Raw genomic sequence first — 15,502 nt, forward strand, 5'->3', positions numbered from 1 at the left:
ACTGTGTATGTGTATGTTGGGGTGTGTGTGTCTTTCTGTCTGTGTGTGTGTGTGTGTGTGTGTGTCTGTGTGTGTTGGTGTGTGTGTGTCTCTTTCTGTCTGTGTGTGTGTGTGTGTGTGTGTGTGTGTGTGTGTGTGTGTGTGTGTGTGTGTGTGTTGGGGTGTGTTTGTCTTTCTGTCTGTGTGTGTGTGTCTGTGTGTGTCTGTGTGTGTTGGTGTGTGTGTGTGTCTTTCTGTCTGTGTGTGTGTGTGTGTGTGTGTGTGTGTGTCTGTGTGTGTGTGTGTGTGTGTGTGTGTGTGTGTGTGTCGGGGTGTGTGTGTGTGTGTTGGGTTGTGTCTCCAGGGCAGCGTGACTTAGACATTTAGACAGAGGTTTGTGTGCTTTGGATCTACTCAGTGTACATAAGTAGTACTGACTATGAAAGAGATAACCGTGGCAGATTTCTGTCAACTTAATCTCTGGGTTGACCTTCGCCCTCTGGGTCAGGCCAATATGTCTTTGTACCCCAGAGGAGTGTTTGTTCACAGAGTTCACTGAACCTCAGTGTGTGTGTGTGTGTGTGTGTGTGTGTGTGTGTGTGTGTGTGCATGTGCATGTGCATGTGCATCAGATCAAAGGATGCATTCCACTATGGTACTCTGACGTGGGTTGGGGGATGGCATAAAGACTTCATAAGCCCTGAATATGACTTGCATAAGAATACATACAATTACTACGGTACCGCTCCAATACTGTTCCACTTGCAAATGCATCTGCAATGTACTTACACTACACAGTATTAGAAAGGTAGCATAGTTAGTCTTTCTCTAGCATAGAGGGTAGGGGAAGTTTTTTCTCCCCTCCTATTTTACTTTGTAATTCATTCATATTCTGAAGCAGCAAAGTATTTATCTCGCTCTCTTCCTCTCCCCCCCACCCCCCCTTCCCTCTCCCGTAAACCATTTGGTACAGTGACTCACTTCTCTTTTCCGAAATGCTTCCTCTGTCCAGGAAAACAAAAAAGAAGAAAAATAAAGGCAAAACAAACACTCACAATCTGGCAACCCGTTGCCTCACCTACGTACACAACAAATACCTGACAATCTCTGACCTGTGGATAGTGATACTAACTAGATACAAACTGTTATGAAATACCTGTCCAAAACAGCCTCTGCACTTTGGAACAGGCAAGTCTCTCTTCGCTAATGACTGGACAGTGGACACTACGTAACCCACAAATAGTTCTGAAATATCGGTCAAAAAGTATCTTTCCCCTGGAAGGTAATGAATAGCTGGCAACCATAATTTCACCCCAAAACCCCTCACAGCTAAGGCATATCTAGCTGGCAACCATAGCTCTCTCTGTTGCACTAATATCTGGCAATAAATATTTTCCATAGTATGACTATCTGGAAACTGAGAGTCTCACCTCCGGATGTGTCGGCCCCCTCTGTGGGCTCAGCAGCCGCCCCCTCCCCTGTCCCGCCTGCATCCGGAGGGGACTCCACCTCTACCTCCAACCCGTTGGGACAGGTGTTCTCCATAGCCAGGACCATGGCCACTCCTCGACCACAGCAATGCTTACCTAACCGAAAGTGAACCACCACCACCACTAAGTGACAGCTGGTCTAAAGCTAGCTGCTGCACAATGAGCAACAGTCTCTAAACTCAGAGAGAAGGAAGAGACAGAATGATACAGTGGAGATAGAAGACAGAGAAAGAGAGATAGAAAGACAAAGAGAAACAATAGAATGGGGATTAAACTAAAAGCAATTTAACAGAGAGAGGAGATGAGAGATAGGAGATGAAAGATATAGGATATGAAAGAGAGATATGAGATGAAAGAGAGATAGGAGATGAAAGAGAGATAGGAGATGAAAGAGAGATAGGAGATGAGAGAGAAATAGGAGATGAGAGAGAAATAGGAGATAGGAGAAAAAATGAATAGAAGTAGGAAGAAATAAAGAGGAGAAAGAAACCAAGTCAAAAGGAGACAGAGAGAGAGAATAAGATGGAGACAGCTCACTGGCTCACACAGATGTGGACACAGATTGTCGCTCTCAAGCCCCTCCCTCAACACTCCCTTTAATACCTCGCCCCCACCACACACACTCCTAGCCCCACCACACACACACTCCTAGTCCCACCACACACACACACACACTCCTAGCCCTACCACACACACACACACTCCTAGCCCCACCTCACACACACACACTCCTAGCCCCACCTCACACACACTCCTAGCCCCACCTCACACCTAATCCCACAATCCTCTCCTGCTGTTGAGGGTTCGTTTGAGTCCGCCCACCCTCCCCCCACCACCACCATACCCCACCCTGCTACCCTCACAAATCCACCGGCCCATATCCCCCTCCCTTCAACCAGTGCCCACCTCGAACAGAGCCACCCTTCACAGTCACACACACGCCGTTCTTATAGGGCTGGGCAGTATACCGTATTTTATTATACACCGGTATTGATGCATGGACCGGTTTGGGTTTTTACTTTACCTTCTATAACGGTATTTCAAAGTTTGGTTTGTTAAATATGATACGACACTCCGGCGCCTGTAATGTTCGCTCTTATAGTTTACTCCATTTGCTACTTAAGTCATTTCTCTCCCTCTCCATGCCACTTCCCACACTCAAGGAGAGCAGTTGTCACGAGCACTTGCCGTGCCGTTCACTCTGTCTGCGTGGTCAGATGCAACAAGATGTTGGTGACAACGATGCGGATTTCCACTTGCTTCTTAATATAAATCCCCAAGCTTCCTATAATTACTCTATTAGTTTCTGTATCTTACTGTCTTTAAACAGCTAGTTTGTCTTTTCTTAGCAAGTTGTGGCTCAAATAAATTGTGTTAGCCGCTAATTCTAATTGCTATAGCTGGCTAGCTAGCTAAATGTACTCAGAGTTAGAGCAAATGTAGCTAGCTAATACAGCCTGATACTAGTGCTGGTGTATGTACACTAGCTAGCTCCCTCCCTCTTCCCTCCCCTCCCCTCCCTATTCCCAGTCAGACCCACCCCTCCTCTCTCTTCCCAGTAAGCCCCACCCCCTCCCTCTTCCCAGTAAACCCCACCGCCATCCACAGTAAATCTGAGCAGGACTTTAATCTGACTGGATTACGGAATCTGCTCAGAATTCTCTCTATATATCTCTCTCCCTCGCTCTCTCTCAAAGTTCTCAAAGTGTGATTCTCTATCACTGCGGTAGATCTCTAGAAGGCATTATATCTGATACATGCACACAATTTAATTCCACTTTTAAAAAATGTTCATGGTGTATGACGTAACTGTACCCTTTCCACCCCCCAAAAAACCTTAATAAACTAATCAAAGCACAGATTGACTGTATGGGATGAATAATAGTGCCATGAAAAGCAGTTGATTGGAAAAAGGGGGGCATTAAACTGAAGGCTCCAGGATTTGGTTTAACACAGGTTAGCAATATGGAACAGTGATGAGGTAACAATAGCATTACACCAATGTTAAATCAGCATTATAATAGCGTTATACAGGGGTTTCATGGCTGTAGATACAGGGGACGTCTTCCTCTACCTGTGATCATGGTTGTGACTGGGTTGTCAGGGTGGAACGGTAGAGACAAGGCTACAGTCAGATAGTGGTAGTAGCCAGAGGCAACAGTCAGATAGTGGTAGTAGCCAGGGGCAACACAAGGCTACAGTCAGATAGTGGTAGTAGCCAGGGGCAACACAAGGCTACAGTCAGATAGTGGTAGTAGCCAGGGGCAACACAAGGCTACAGTCAGATAGTGGTAGAAGCCAGGAGCAACACAAGGCAACAGTCAGATAGTGGTAGTAGCCAGGGGCAACACAAGGCTACAGTCAGATAGTGGTAGTAGCCAGGAGCAACACAAGGCTACAGTCAGATAGTGGTAGTAGCCAGGAGCAACACAAGGCAACAGTCAGATAGTGGTAGTAGCCAGAGGCAACACAAGGCTACAGTCAGATAGTGGTAGTAGCCAGGGGCAACACAAGGCTACAGTCAGATAGTGGTAGTAGCCAGGAGCAACACAAGGCTACAGTCAGATAGTGGTAGTAGCCAGAGGCAACACAAGGCTACAGTCAGATAGTGGTAGTAGCCAGGGGCAACAAGGCTACAGTCAGATAGTGGTAGTAGCCAGGGGCAACACAAGGCTACAGTCAGAAAACGGTAGTAGCCAGGGGCAACACAAGGCTACAGTCAGATAGCGGTAGTAGCCAGCGGCAACACAAGGCTACAGTCAGATAGTGGTAGTAGCCAGGGGCAACACAAGGCTACAGTCAGATAGTGGTAGTAGCCAGGGGCAACACAAGGCTACAGTCAGATAGCGGTAGTAGCCAGGGGCAACACAAGGCTACAGTCAGATAGTGGTAGTAGCCAGGGGCAACACAAGGCTACAGTCAGATAGTGGTAGTAGCCAGGGGCAACACAAGGCTACAGTCAGATAGTGGTAGTAGCCAGGGGCAACACAAGGCTACAGTCAGATAGTGGTAGTAGCCAGGGGCAACACAAGGCTACAGTCAGATAGCGGTAGTAGCCAGGGGAAACACAAGGCTACAGTCAGATAGTGGTAGTAGCCAGGAGCAACACAAGGCTACAGTCAGATAGCGGTAGTAGCCAGGGGCAACACAAGGCTACAGTCAGATAGTGGTAGTAGCCAGGAGCAACACAAGGCTACAGTCAGATAGCGGTAGTAGCCAGGGGGCAACACAAGGCTACAGTCAGATAGTGGTAGTAGCCAGGAGCAACACAAGGCTACAGTCAGATAGCAGTAGTAGCCAGGGGCAACACAAGGCTACAGTCAGATAGCAGTAGTAGCCAGGGGCAACACAAGGCTACAGTCAGATAGTGGTAGTAGCCAGGAGCAACACAAGGCTACAGTCAGATAGCGGTAGTAGCCAGGGGCAACACAAGGCTACAGTCAGATAGTGGTAGTAGCCAGGAGCAACACAAGGCTACAGTCAGATAGCGGTAGTAGCCAGGGGCAACACAAGGCTACAGTCAGATAGTGGTAGTAGCCAGGAGCAACACAAGGCTACAGTCAGATAGCAGTAGTAGCCAGGGGCAACACAAGGCTACAGTCAGATAGTGGTAGTAGCCAGGAGCAACACAAGGCTACAGTCAGATAGTGGTAGTAGCCAGGGCAATACCACTGTGCTTTGATAACGTCAGTCTAGACCAGGGAGAGAGAGTACCTTCAAGGACCAGCCTTAAGACTGGCTTAACACTCCTGGCACATTCAGTACATTACACCCACACAAACGCTTGTTTATATACAAACAGACATACTTCTCTCTCACTCTTTTGCTCTGTTTCAAACACACACACGCATGCAAGCACACAGACTCTCACACACACAAACACACAGATGCTTATAAACATGGAAAGTGCATTCAAATAAACATGCATTTAAACACACCCACACAAACTATATAACCTAAACAGAGACACACAATCCCAAATACACATATCCCTCAGACAGACAGATAATACACTCTCAGGTCCTATAATGACACCTGTAGGGATAAACAAGAGGACAGGTGGTGATCTTACCTGTGCCTGACAGTTAACCCCAACCCTCCCTGTTCTTCTACAGTCTACTCATCCGTCAACCCTGGAGACTTAGGAGAGAGAAGGAGAGAGAGAGAGAGAGATAGAGGGAGAGAGATAGAGAGGGGGAGAGAGAGAGGGGGGAGGAAAGAGGGAGAGAGCGAGGGGAAAGAAAGAGAGAGAGAGAACACTCATCAGACATGCTTATGACCAGGAGTTTACACAATCTGTATCTCACACTCGCTCCCTCTCTCTCTCTGACGGGTCATCTCGTTCTTGTCCCGAGGAGGACAGACTAAGACAGGGATCCCAGGCACTGATGGGAGCCATTGGTCCTCCAGCACAACACTGATGGGAGTCATTGGTCCTCCAGCACAACACTGATGGGAGCCATTGGTCCTCCAGCACAACACTGATGGGAGCCATTGGTCCTCCAGCACAACACTGATGGGAGCCATTGGTCCTCCAGCACAACACTGATGGGAGCCATTGGTCCTCCAGCACAACACTGATGGGAGCCATTGGTCCTCCAGCACAACACTGATGGGAGCCATTGGTCCTCCAGCACAACACTGATGGGAGCCATTGGTCCTCCAGCACAACACTGATGGGAGCCATTGGTCCTCCAGCACAACACTGATGGGAGCCATTGTGTCTACAGTCACTCAGGACGTCGCTTAAATCATCATCCTGTGCCATATAGTCCCAGACAGCATACATGTCATTCAATCCAAATGTAATTGTCCTCTATTATGAGAGAATGACAGGGAAGGTTATGCATTTAGCCTAACCTTGAGTATTTTCTCTCTCCATTTCTCTTCTTCAATTCCTGCTCTCGTTCATCCTCCCTTCCCTCTAACCTCCTCCCTCCATCCCAGGTCCATTGACTGAGTGGTAAACAGTAGCTTTTTAATAAACACAACAGGTCACTCAGCAGCATTAAGCTCTGAATAACTCTAATGAAATGAGATGGGTTAGCAGAAATGTTTTGATTACAACTAGCAGAAATAACCACCCACTGCTTTGGTCTGAGCCATGGCAACAGGTCTTGCTCCTTAATCTGAGATTAGGGTTTCAAAATTCCGGTAACTTTTTAAGGTTTTCCAAAAATCATGGTTGGAGGATTCCCTGATTTCCTGTTTAGTTCATCATGATTCCAGGAATCTTCTAACTTCTGGAAACCTGTTAGACTTTGGGAAAGATACCAGAATTTTCAAACCCTATCTGAGATGACCAAGGAGGTCAAACCCCACTGATGAACTTTGACCCTCTGCTCACAACTCCACTGTGTCGCAATATGATCACACAAGTACGGCCACCATAGAATTACGGTAAATATAATCTTAGTCTGTGTCCCAAATGACACCCTATTCTCTATATAGAGTACTACTTTTGTACAAAAAGTATAGAGCACTATAGGGAAAAAGTAGTGCACTATATAGGGTGCCATTTGGGACACATACTTAGGGTGCGTTCGTAAATTGCCTCCAGTGTCAGAGTGCGCTCTGTGTCGTTCGTAAATTCAGAACGTTGTCAGATTGTCTGTTCTTAAATTCGGAGCGTTTCGCTCTTGGAGCGTTCAGAGTGCACACTGGATGCTCTGGCCGAGGAGTAGGGTTGATCTGAGCGTTCTGACCTCACAACGGCAGTCAAGCACCCAAGCTAACTGGCTAACGTTGGCTAGCTTGCTAGCTACTTCCAGACACAAATGAGAGAACACCTCACTCTGACCATATTACTCGCCCTAGCAGAGCAGGTTAGGCTGTTTTCATGTTATCCAGAGTGTTGGTGACTGTAACTGTGCTGCTGGCAACAATTGAATTACATATTTTTTGCTAACGTTTTACTGAAACCGGTCATATTTAACGGGTGTTGCGCGTTCGTAAATTAATCAGTTATTATGCGCTCAAGCACACTCAGATAAAAGAGTGCTCTGAAATCAGAGTAGATAGCCAGAGTGAATTTGCGAACGCACCCTCAGTCTCTGACTGGCAATGCAAGCAGATCACAGGATATTACAGACCTGTTCATTTCAATCCCCCTTCCTGGGCACCGGTTTTAACAGCCAGCACTTTATTTCACCACACCCCTCCTTCATATCAGCCTTTCTCTCCATTCAATCTGCTCATTTGTGGCCCATCCATCACGTTAGTGCTAATTGGCCCATTACTGCAGAGAGAGAGAGAGCGAGAGAGATGTGCCAAATGTATGACCATATAAGAGAAACATTTTTCTTCTTCTAAGAATTAGAAAACAAATCCAATCTTGATAGACTCCCATATCTATTAAGTGAAATACCACAGTGCAGTGTTTCCTCTGTAGCAGTGAGGGGAAAAGGTCGAGGGGGGTTTGAAGGGGAGGACTGAGTCTCTATAAATGTAGATGTCTCCTTCTACATAAAGATTATCTGGGAGAGGACATTGGGGACAAGGGACAAGGGACCCCCCCCCAATAATATATTGGTAAAATGATTTGGTAGAATGATTTTAACATATGCATATAGCCTAAGCAGGGTCCATATTATCAGGTATGCTATTAGCAATAAGCATTATCACCTGTAGCCCATCTGATGCAGCATAGTGGCTATAAATAAATAGGATGAAGCATGGGGTTGCCCATCTGCATTTACCCTATTGGGCTAACCATTAGCTAGATCCCAAGTGTAACCTTTTAACTAGTTAGCATCCTATTGAGGAAGTTTACAGTGGGGAAAAAAAGTATTTAGTCAGCCACCAATTGTGCAAGTTCTCCCACTTAAAAAGATGAGAGAGGCCTGTAATTTTCATCATAGGTACACGTCAACTATGACAGACAAAATGAGAGAAAAAAAATCCAGAAAATCACATTGTAGGATTTTTTATGAATTTATTTGCAAATTATGGTGGAAAATAAGTATTTGGTCAATAACAAAAGTTTCTCAATACTTTGTTATATACCCTTTGTTGGCAATGACACAGGTCAAACGTTTTCTGTAAGTCTTCACAAGGTTTTCACACACTGTTGCTGGTATTTTGGCCCATTCCTCCATACAGATCTCCTCTAGAGCAGTGATGTTTTGGGGCTGTCGCTGGGCAACACGGACTTTCAACTCCCTCCAAAGATTTTCTATGGGGTTGAGATCTAGAGACTGGCTAGGCCACTCCAGGACCTTGAAATGATTCTTACGAAGCCACTCCTTCGTTGCCCGGGCGGTGTGTTTGGGATCATTGTCATGCTGAAAGACCCAGCCACGTTTCATCTTCAATGCCCTTGCTGATGGAAGGAGGTTTTCACTCAAAATCTCACGATACATGGCCCCATTCATTCTTTCCTTTACACGGATCAGTCGTCCTGGTCCCTTTGCAGAAAAACAGCCCCAAAGCATGATGTTTCCACCCCCATGCTTCACAGTAGGTATGGTGTTCTTTGGATGCAACTCAGCATTCTTTGTCCTCCAAACACGACCGAGTTGAGTTTATACCAAAAAGTTCTATTTTGGTTTCATCTGACCATATGACATTCTCCCAATCCTCTTCTGGATCATCCAAATGCACTCTAGCAAACTTCAGATGGGCCTGGACATGTACTGGCTTAAGCAGGGGGACACGTCTGGCACTGCAGGATTTGAGTCCCTGGCGGCGTAGTGTGTTACTGATGGTAGGCTTTGTTACTTTGGTCCCAGCTCTCTGCAGGTCATTCACTAGGTCCCCCTGTGTGGTTCTGGGATTTTTGCTCACCGTTCTTGTGATCATTTTGACCCCACGGGGTGAGATCTTGCGAGGAGCCCCAGATCGAGGGAGATTATCAGTGGTCTTGTATGTCTTCCATTTCCTAATAATTGCTCCCACAGTTGATTTCTTCAAACCAAGCTGCTTACCTATTGCAGATTCAGTCTTCCCAGCCTGGTGCAGGTCTACAATTTTGTTTCTGGTGTCCTTTGACAGCTCTTTGGTCTTGGCCATAGTGGAGTTTTGGAGTGTGACTGTTTGAGGTTGTGGACGGTGTCTTTTATACTGATAACAAGTTCAAACAGGTGCCATTAATACAGGTAACGAGTGGAGGACAGAGGAGCCTCTTAAAGAAGAAGTTACAGGTCTGTGAGAGCCAGAAATCCTGCTTGTTTGTAGGTGACCAAATACTTATTTTCCACCATAATTTGCTAATAAATTCATTAAAAATCCTACAATGTGATTTTCTGGATTTTTTTCCCCTCAATTTGTCTGTCATAGTTGACGTGTACCTATGATGAAAATTACAGGCCTCTCTCATCTTTTTAAGTGGGAGAACTTGCACAATTGGTGGCTGACTAAATACTTTATTTCCCCACTGTATGTCCCAAAAAACGTGCATAAACACAGTGAATATAATGTAGGCCTTCCTGTTAGGGTAACTTGGGGTAAACCACCACCTGGGGTAATATGCCCCCTGCCTGTACTTCTCACAGAAACCACTTCTTCACCATTCTCCCCCCCCCCCAACACCTTCCCTGATTGCCACTACCCATGACAATATTTTAAGTCACTCCCCCAAAACATTTGAGGTAGGGTGGCCTTTTACCCCAAGTTACCCTACAATTGACCCATGTTACATTTAGCCCTACTCTCCCCTATGCACTCATGCTGAATTGCTGAACAGTAACATGCTTAACCATGATGCTACTTAAAACTCTGGGTTTAAAATGGTACAGTTTGAACATACAGTATTTAGGAGTTGATAAATAAAGTAGGAATGGAAAGCTGGGATCGCCCTCTTTTTAACAAAAGCCATTAAAACTGCTGTTTTCCGCATTATTGTAAGAATTGTTGTGCATTGACTGCTTGTCAGAATGCAAGTTTCCCTCCCTATGGCACTTGTTTATTTCCCTTTATTTCCCTTGATTAATGTCTATTTCACTTGCTTTGGCAATGTAAACATGTGTTTCCCGTGCCAATAAAGTCCTTTGAATTGAATTGAGAGAGACAGAGAGAGAGACAGAGAGAGAGAGAGTGACAGGGAGAGAGAGAGAGAGAGAGAGAGAGAGAGATGGGGGGGTGAAAGATATCCCCTGGAAGAATGTTAATGGCAGCAAAGCCACTTTCGCAATTCTTCCTCATCAAATCATCTGCACCACTGGGCTCCTCCAGGGTCTGTCTCTCTACAGCTGAGGTAAAGGAGAAGAGGAGGGAGAGGAGGAAGGGGAAACAGGGAGAGAGAGGACACTTAAAGAAGTGGAGAGGAGAGGAGAGAGAGAAGGAGAGAGAGAGGACACTTAAAGAAGTGGAGAGGAGAGAGCGAGAGAGAGAGGACACTTAAATAAGTGGAGAGGAGAGAGAGAGAGAGAGAGGACACTTAAATAAGTGGAGAGGAGAGAGAGAGAGAAGGAGAGAGAGAGGACACTTAAATAAGTGGAGAGGAGAGAGAGAGAAGGAGAGAGAGAGGACACTTAAAGAAGTGGAGAGGAGAGAGAAAGAAGGAGAGGGAGAGGACACTTAAAGAAGAGGAGAGGAGAGAGAAGAAGGAGAGAGAGATGACACTTAAAGAAGTGGAGAGGAGAGGAGAGAGAGAGGACACTTAAAGAAGTAGAGAGGAGAGGAGAGAGAGAGAAGGAGAGAGATGACACTTAAAGAAGTGGAGAGGAGAGGAGAGGGAGAGGACACTTAAAGAAGTGGAGAGGAGAGGAGAGGAGAGGAGAGAGAGAGAAGAAGGAGAGAGAGTGAGAGAGAGAGCACACTTAAATAGGTGGAGAGGAGAGGAGAGAGAGAAGGAGAGAGAGAACACTTAAAGAAGTGGAGAGAGAGAGCGAGAGAGAGAGAGAGAGAGAGAGGACACTTAAATAAGTGGAGGAGAGGAGAGAGAGAAGAAGGAGAGAGAGAACACTTAAAGAAGTGGAGAGGAGAGAGATGGCAAATGTTATTGGTCTTAAGAGAGGAGAGGGCACAGAGTAAACTCTTAGAGGAGGAGAGGAGGAGACGAGATGAGGAGAGGACACTAAGGTCTTAAGAGACGAGAGGAAAGGAGTGAACTAGTTGAGAGGATAGGGTTGAGAGCACACACACTTTAGGGAGAGAGAAGATGTTCAGTCCTTGAAGGGCCTTTATGGAGAGGACAGAGTGGGTGCACCCCTGAGAAGGAGAGAAGCGAGAGGAAAGTGGGAGCGAACACGTAGCCTCCATAGGTCTTGAAGAAGAGAAGAGCAAGGAGAGAGGCAGCTGCATACACAAACATACAAAATCACTCAATCATTCATTTTGAGCACAGAGAGTACAGAAAGCAGCATAAGGAAGTGGTCACCAGTACAATGCCATTGGCTGGTCAGCGATGGGTGTGAACCACCAACCAACCAGAGCCCTCCCCTTGCCCCTGGTTGCCCAGCAGCAAGATGACGGACAGCTCGTGATGGAGGGATTATGAAGGATCAGAGTGTCTGTTTTTGTGCAAAACACCACCGCAGATCTTTTTTTTTTTTGTCATTTAGCAGACGCTCTTATCCAGAGCGACTTACAGTTAGTGAGTGCATACATTTTTCATACTGGCCCCCCGTGGGAATCAAACCCACAACCCTGGCGTTGCAAGTGCCATGCTCTACCAACTGAGCTACAGGTCATCTCTGTGTTACGCATGCAAGTGTGTGTGTGTGTCCACACACAGCATTAAAAGCACAGAGAATCATTCAGAAATAGCATGCAACACAGACGTTCATTCTGGTGACCCTTATGGGAGGACAAATACTAGACTGAGATCTAAATCGAAATGTTACAAACTGTAATCCCCATTGAAGTTTTTTAATACTCAGTCTCTGTGAATGCTCTATTCATTTAATTTTATGCTTTACTATGTTACATCCTCAAATGTCAAATGAAACACACACAATCTGCATTTTAAGGTCTTTTCTCTCTCTCTCCATCTCCCCAACACAAAGACACAGAGCCAGAAAGGACTGAATAATAGCCATCACTCTGGGTTTCTCTCAGTCAATTGAGAATCACAAAGGAGGCCAGTAACCCGGATTGCCTTGGAGCCACACTGTCCTCCCGAGCAGGGCTGGCTGCTAGGACTCCTGGGGTAGCGCGAAGCAATTAGTGAACTTGATTTACTGCAACATTGCTACTATAGCCTGTACACTCAGAGACTCTGTTATTCAATTCTGGCAGCCTATGCTCGGGATAGTGGGGTATGCTGTGTGTGTGGTAAGGACAGGGGATATGGGTGGGGGTTGCCTGTTTATCCCTAATGACTTCTATACAACCAAACCCAACACACACAGAGACAGAGACCGACAGAGACCGAGAGAAAGAGACAGAGAGAGACAGAGAGAGAGAGACAAAGAGACAGAGAGACAGAGAGAGAGAGAGAGACAGAGAGACAGAGAGAGAGAGACAGTGACAGAGAGACAGAGAGACAGAGAGACATACACAGAGACAGACAGAGACAGAGACAGAGAGAGACAGAGACAGAGAGACAGAGACAGAGAGACAGACAGAGAGAGACAGACAGACAGAGACAGACAGAGAGACAGACAGAGAGACAGACAGACACAGAGACAGAGAGACAGACAGACATACAGAGACAGACAGACAGAGAGACAGACAGACAGAGAGACAGACAGACAGAGAGACAGACAGAGACAGAGAGACAGAGAGACAGACAGAGACCGAGACAGAGAGAGACAGCGACAGAGAGACAGAGAGACAGACAGAGACAGAGACAGACAGACAGACAGACAGACAGAGAGACAGAGAGACAGAGACAGAGAGACAGACAGAGACAGAGAGACAGACAGAGACAGAGAGACAGACAGAGACAGAGAGACAGACAGAGACAGACAGAGAGACAGAGAGACACAGAGACAGACAGAGACAGAGAGACAGACAGAGAGAGACAGACAGACAGAGAGACAGAGAGAGAGCCAGAGAGACAGAGAGAGAGAGAGACAGAGAGACAGAGAGAGAGCCAGAGACAGAGAATGTAATTGAAGAATCCATAGACTCTAACCACTTCTGGGAAAATTGGAAAACACTAAACAAACAACAACACGAAGAGCTATCTATCCAAAACGGAGATGTATGGGTAAACCACTTCTCCAATCTTTTTGGCCCTATAACAGAGAACAAACAGCAAAAAAAATATACATGATCAAATGCAAATCTTAGAATCAACTATTAAAGACTACCAGAACCCACTGGATTCTCCAATTACATTGAATGAACTACAGGACAAAATACAAACCCTCCAACCCAAAAAGTCCTGTGGTGTTGATGGTATCCTCAATGAAATTATAAAATATACAGACCACAAATTTCAATTAGCTATACTTCAACTCTTTAACATCATCCTTAGCTCTGGCATCTTCCCCAATATTTGGAACCAAGGACTGATCACCCCAATCCACAAAAGTGGAGACAAATTTGACCCCAATAACTACCATGGGATATGCGTCAACAGCAACCTTGGGAAAATCCTCTGCATTATCATTAACAGCAGACTAGTTCATTTCCTCAGTGAAAACAATGTACTGAGCAAATGGCAAATTGGCTTTTTACCAAATTACCGTACGACAGACCACGTATTCACCCTGCACACCCTAATTGACAAACAAACAAAACAAAGGCAAAGTCTTCTCATGCTTTGTTGATTTCAAAAAAGCTTTTGACTCAATTTGGCATGAGGGTCTGCTATACAAATTGATGGAAAGTGGGGTTGGGGGAAAAACATACGACATTATAAAATCCATGTACACAAACAACAAGTGTGCGGTTAAAATTGGCAAAAACACACACATTTCTTTCCACAGGGCCGTGGGGTGAGACAGGGATGCAGTTTAAGCCCCACCCTCTTCAACATATATATCAACGAATTGGCGAGGGCACTAGAACAGTCTGCAGCACCCGGCCTCACCCTACTAGAATCTGAAGTCAAATGTCTTCTGTTTGCTGATGATCTGGTGCTTCTGTCACCAACCAAGGAGGGCCTACAGCAGCACCTAGATCTTCTGCACAGATTCTGTCAGACCTGGGCCCTGACAGTAAATCTCAGTAAGACAAAAATAATGGTGTTCCAAAAAAGGTCCAGTTGCCAGGACCACAAATACAAATTCCATCCAGACACCATTGCCCTAGAGCACACAAAAAACTATACATACCTCGGCCTAAACATCAGCGCCACAGGTAACTTCCACAAAGCTGTGAACGATCTGAGAGACAAGGCAAGAAGGGCCTTCTATGCCATCAAAAGGAACATACAATTTGACATACCAATTAGGATCTGGCTAAAAATATTTGAATCAGTTATAGAACCCATTGCCCTTTATGGTTCTGAGGTCTGGGGTCCGCTCACCAACCAAGAATTCACAAAATGGGACAAACACCAAATTGAGACTCTGCATGCAGAATTCTGCAAAAACATCCTCCGTGTACAACGTAAAACACCAAATAATGCATGCAGAGCAGAATTAGGCCAATACCTGCTAATTATCAAAATCCAGAAAAGAGCCGTTAAATTCTATAACCACTTAAAAGGAAGCGATTCCCAAACCTTCCATAACAAAGCCATCACCTACAGAGAGATGAACTTGGAGAAGAGTCCCCTAAGTAAGCTTGTCCTGGGCCTCTGTTCACAAACACAGACAGACCCCACACAGCCCCAGGACAACAACAACAACAACAACACAATTAGACCCAACCAAATCATGAGAAAACAAAAAGAGAATTACTTGACACATTGGAAAGAACAAACAAAAAAACAGAGCAAACTAGAATGCTATTTGGCCCTAAACAGAGAGTACACAGTTGCAGAATACCTGACCACTGTGACTGACCCAAACTTAAGGAAAGCTTTGACTATGTACAGACTCAGTGAGCATAGCCTTGCTATTGAGAAAGGCCGCCGTAGGCAGACCTGGCTCTCAAGAGAAGACAGGCTATGTGCACACTGCCCACAAAATGAGGTGGAAACTGAGCTGCACTTCCTAACCTCCTGCCAAATGTATGACCATATTAGAGACACATAT

General features: G+C 45.7%; 1 protein-coding gene across 5 annotated transcripts in view; it reads right to left on the bottom strand.

Moving 5' to 3' along the window:
* The window catches only part of LOC121566150 (protein PALS2-like), a 68,977-nt gene that overhangs the window by 40,832 nt on the left and 12,643 nt on the right, over nt 1–15,502 (bottom strand). For 2 of the 5 annotated variants that reach the window (XM_045226392.1, XM_045226391.1), the window contains exon 1: nt 1,410–1,831. The exons of 1 other annotated variant lie outside the window; for it this stretch is intronic. In XM_045226392.1, the coding sequence (XP_045082327.1) occupies nt 1,410–1,536 (127 nt within the window). In that variant the 5' untranslated portion in view covers nt 1,537–1,831. Of the gene's footprint in view, nt 1–1,409; nt 1,832–5,541; nt 5,610–15,502 lie in introns of those variants that run through there. 2 more of the 5 variants (XM_045226393.1, XM_045226394.1) reach the window with 2 other exon arrangements.

This window comes from Coregonus clupeaformis, chromosome 17 (genome assembly GCF_020615455.1).
Source record: "Coregonus clupeaformis isolate EN_2021a chromosome 17, ASM2061545v1, whole genome shotgun sequence".
NCBI classification, from domain to species: Eukaryota; Metazoa; Chordata; class Actinopteri; order Salmoniformes; family Salmonidae; genus Coregonus; species Coregonus clupeaformis.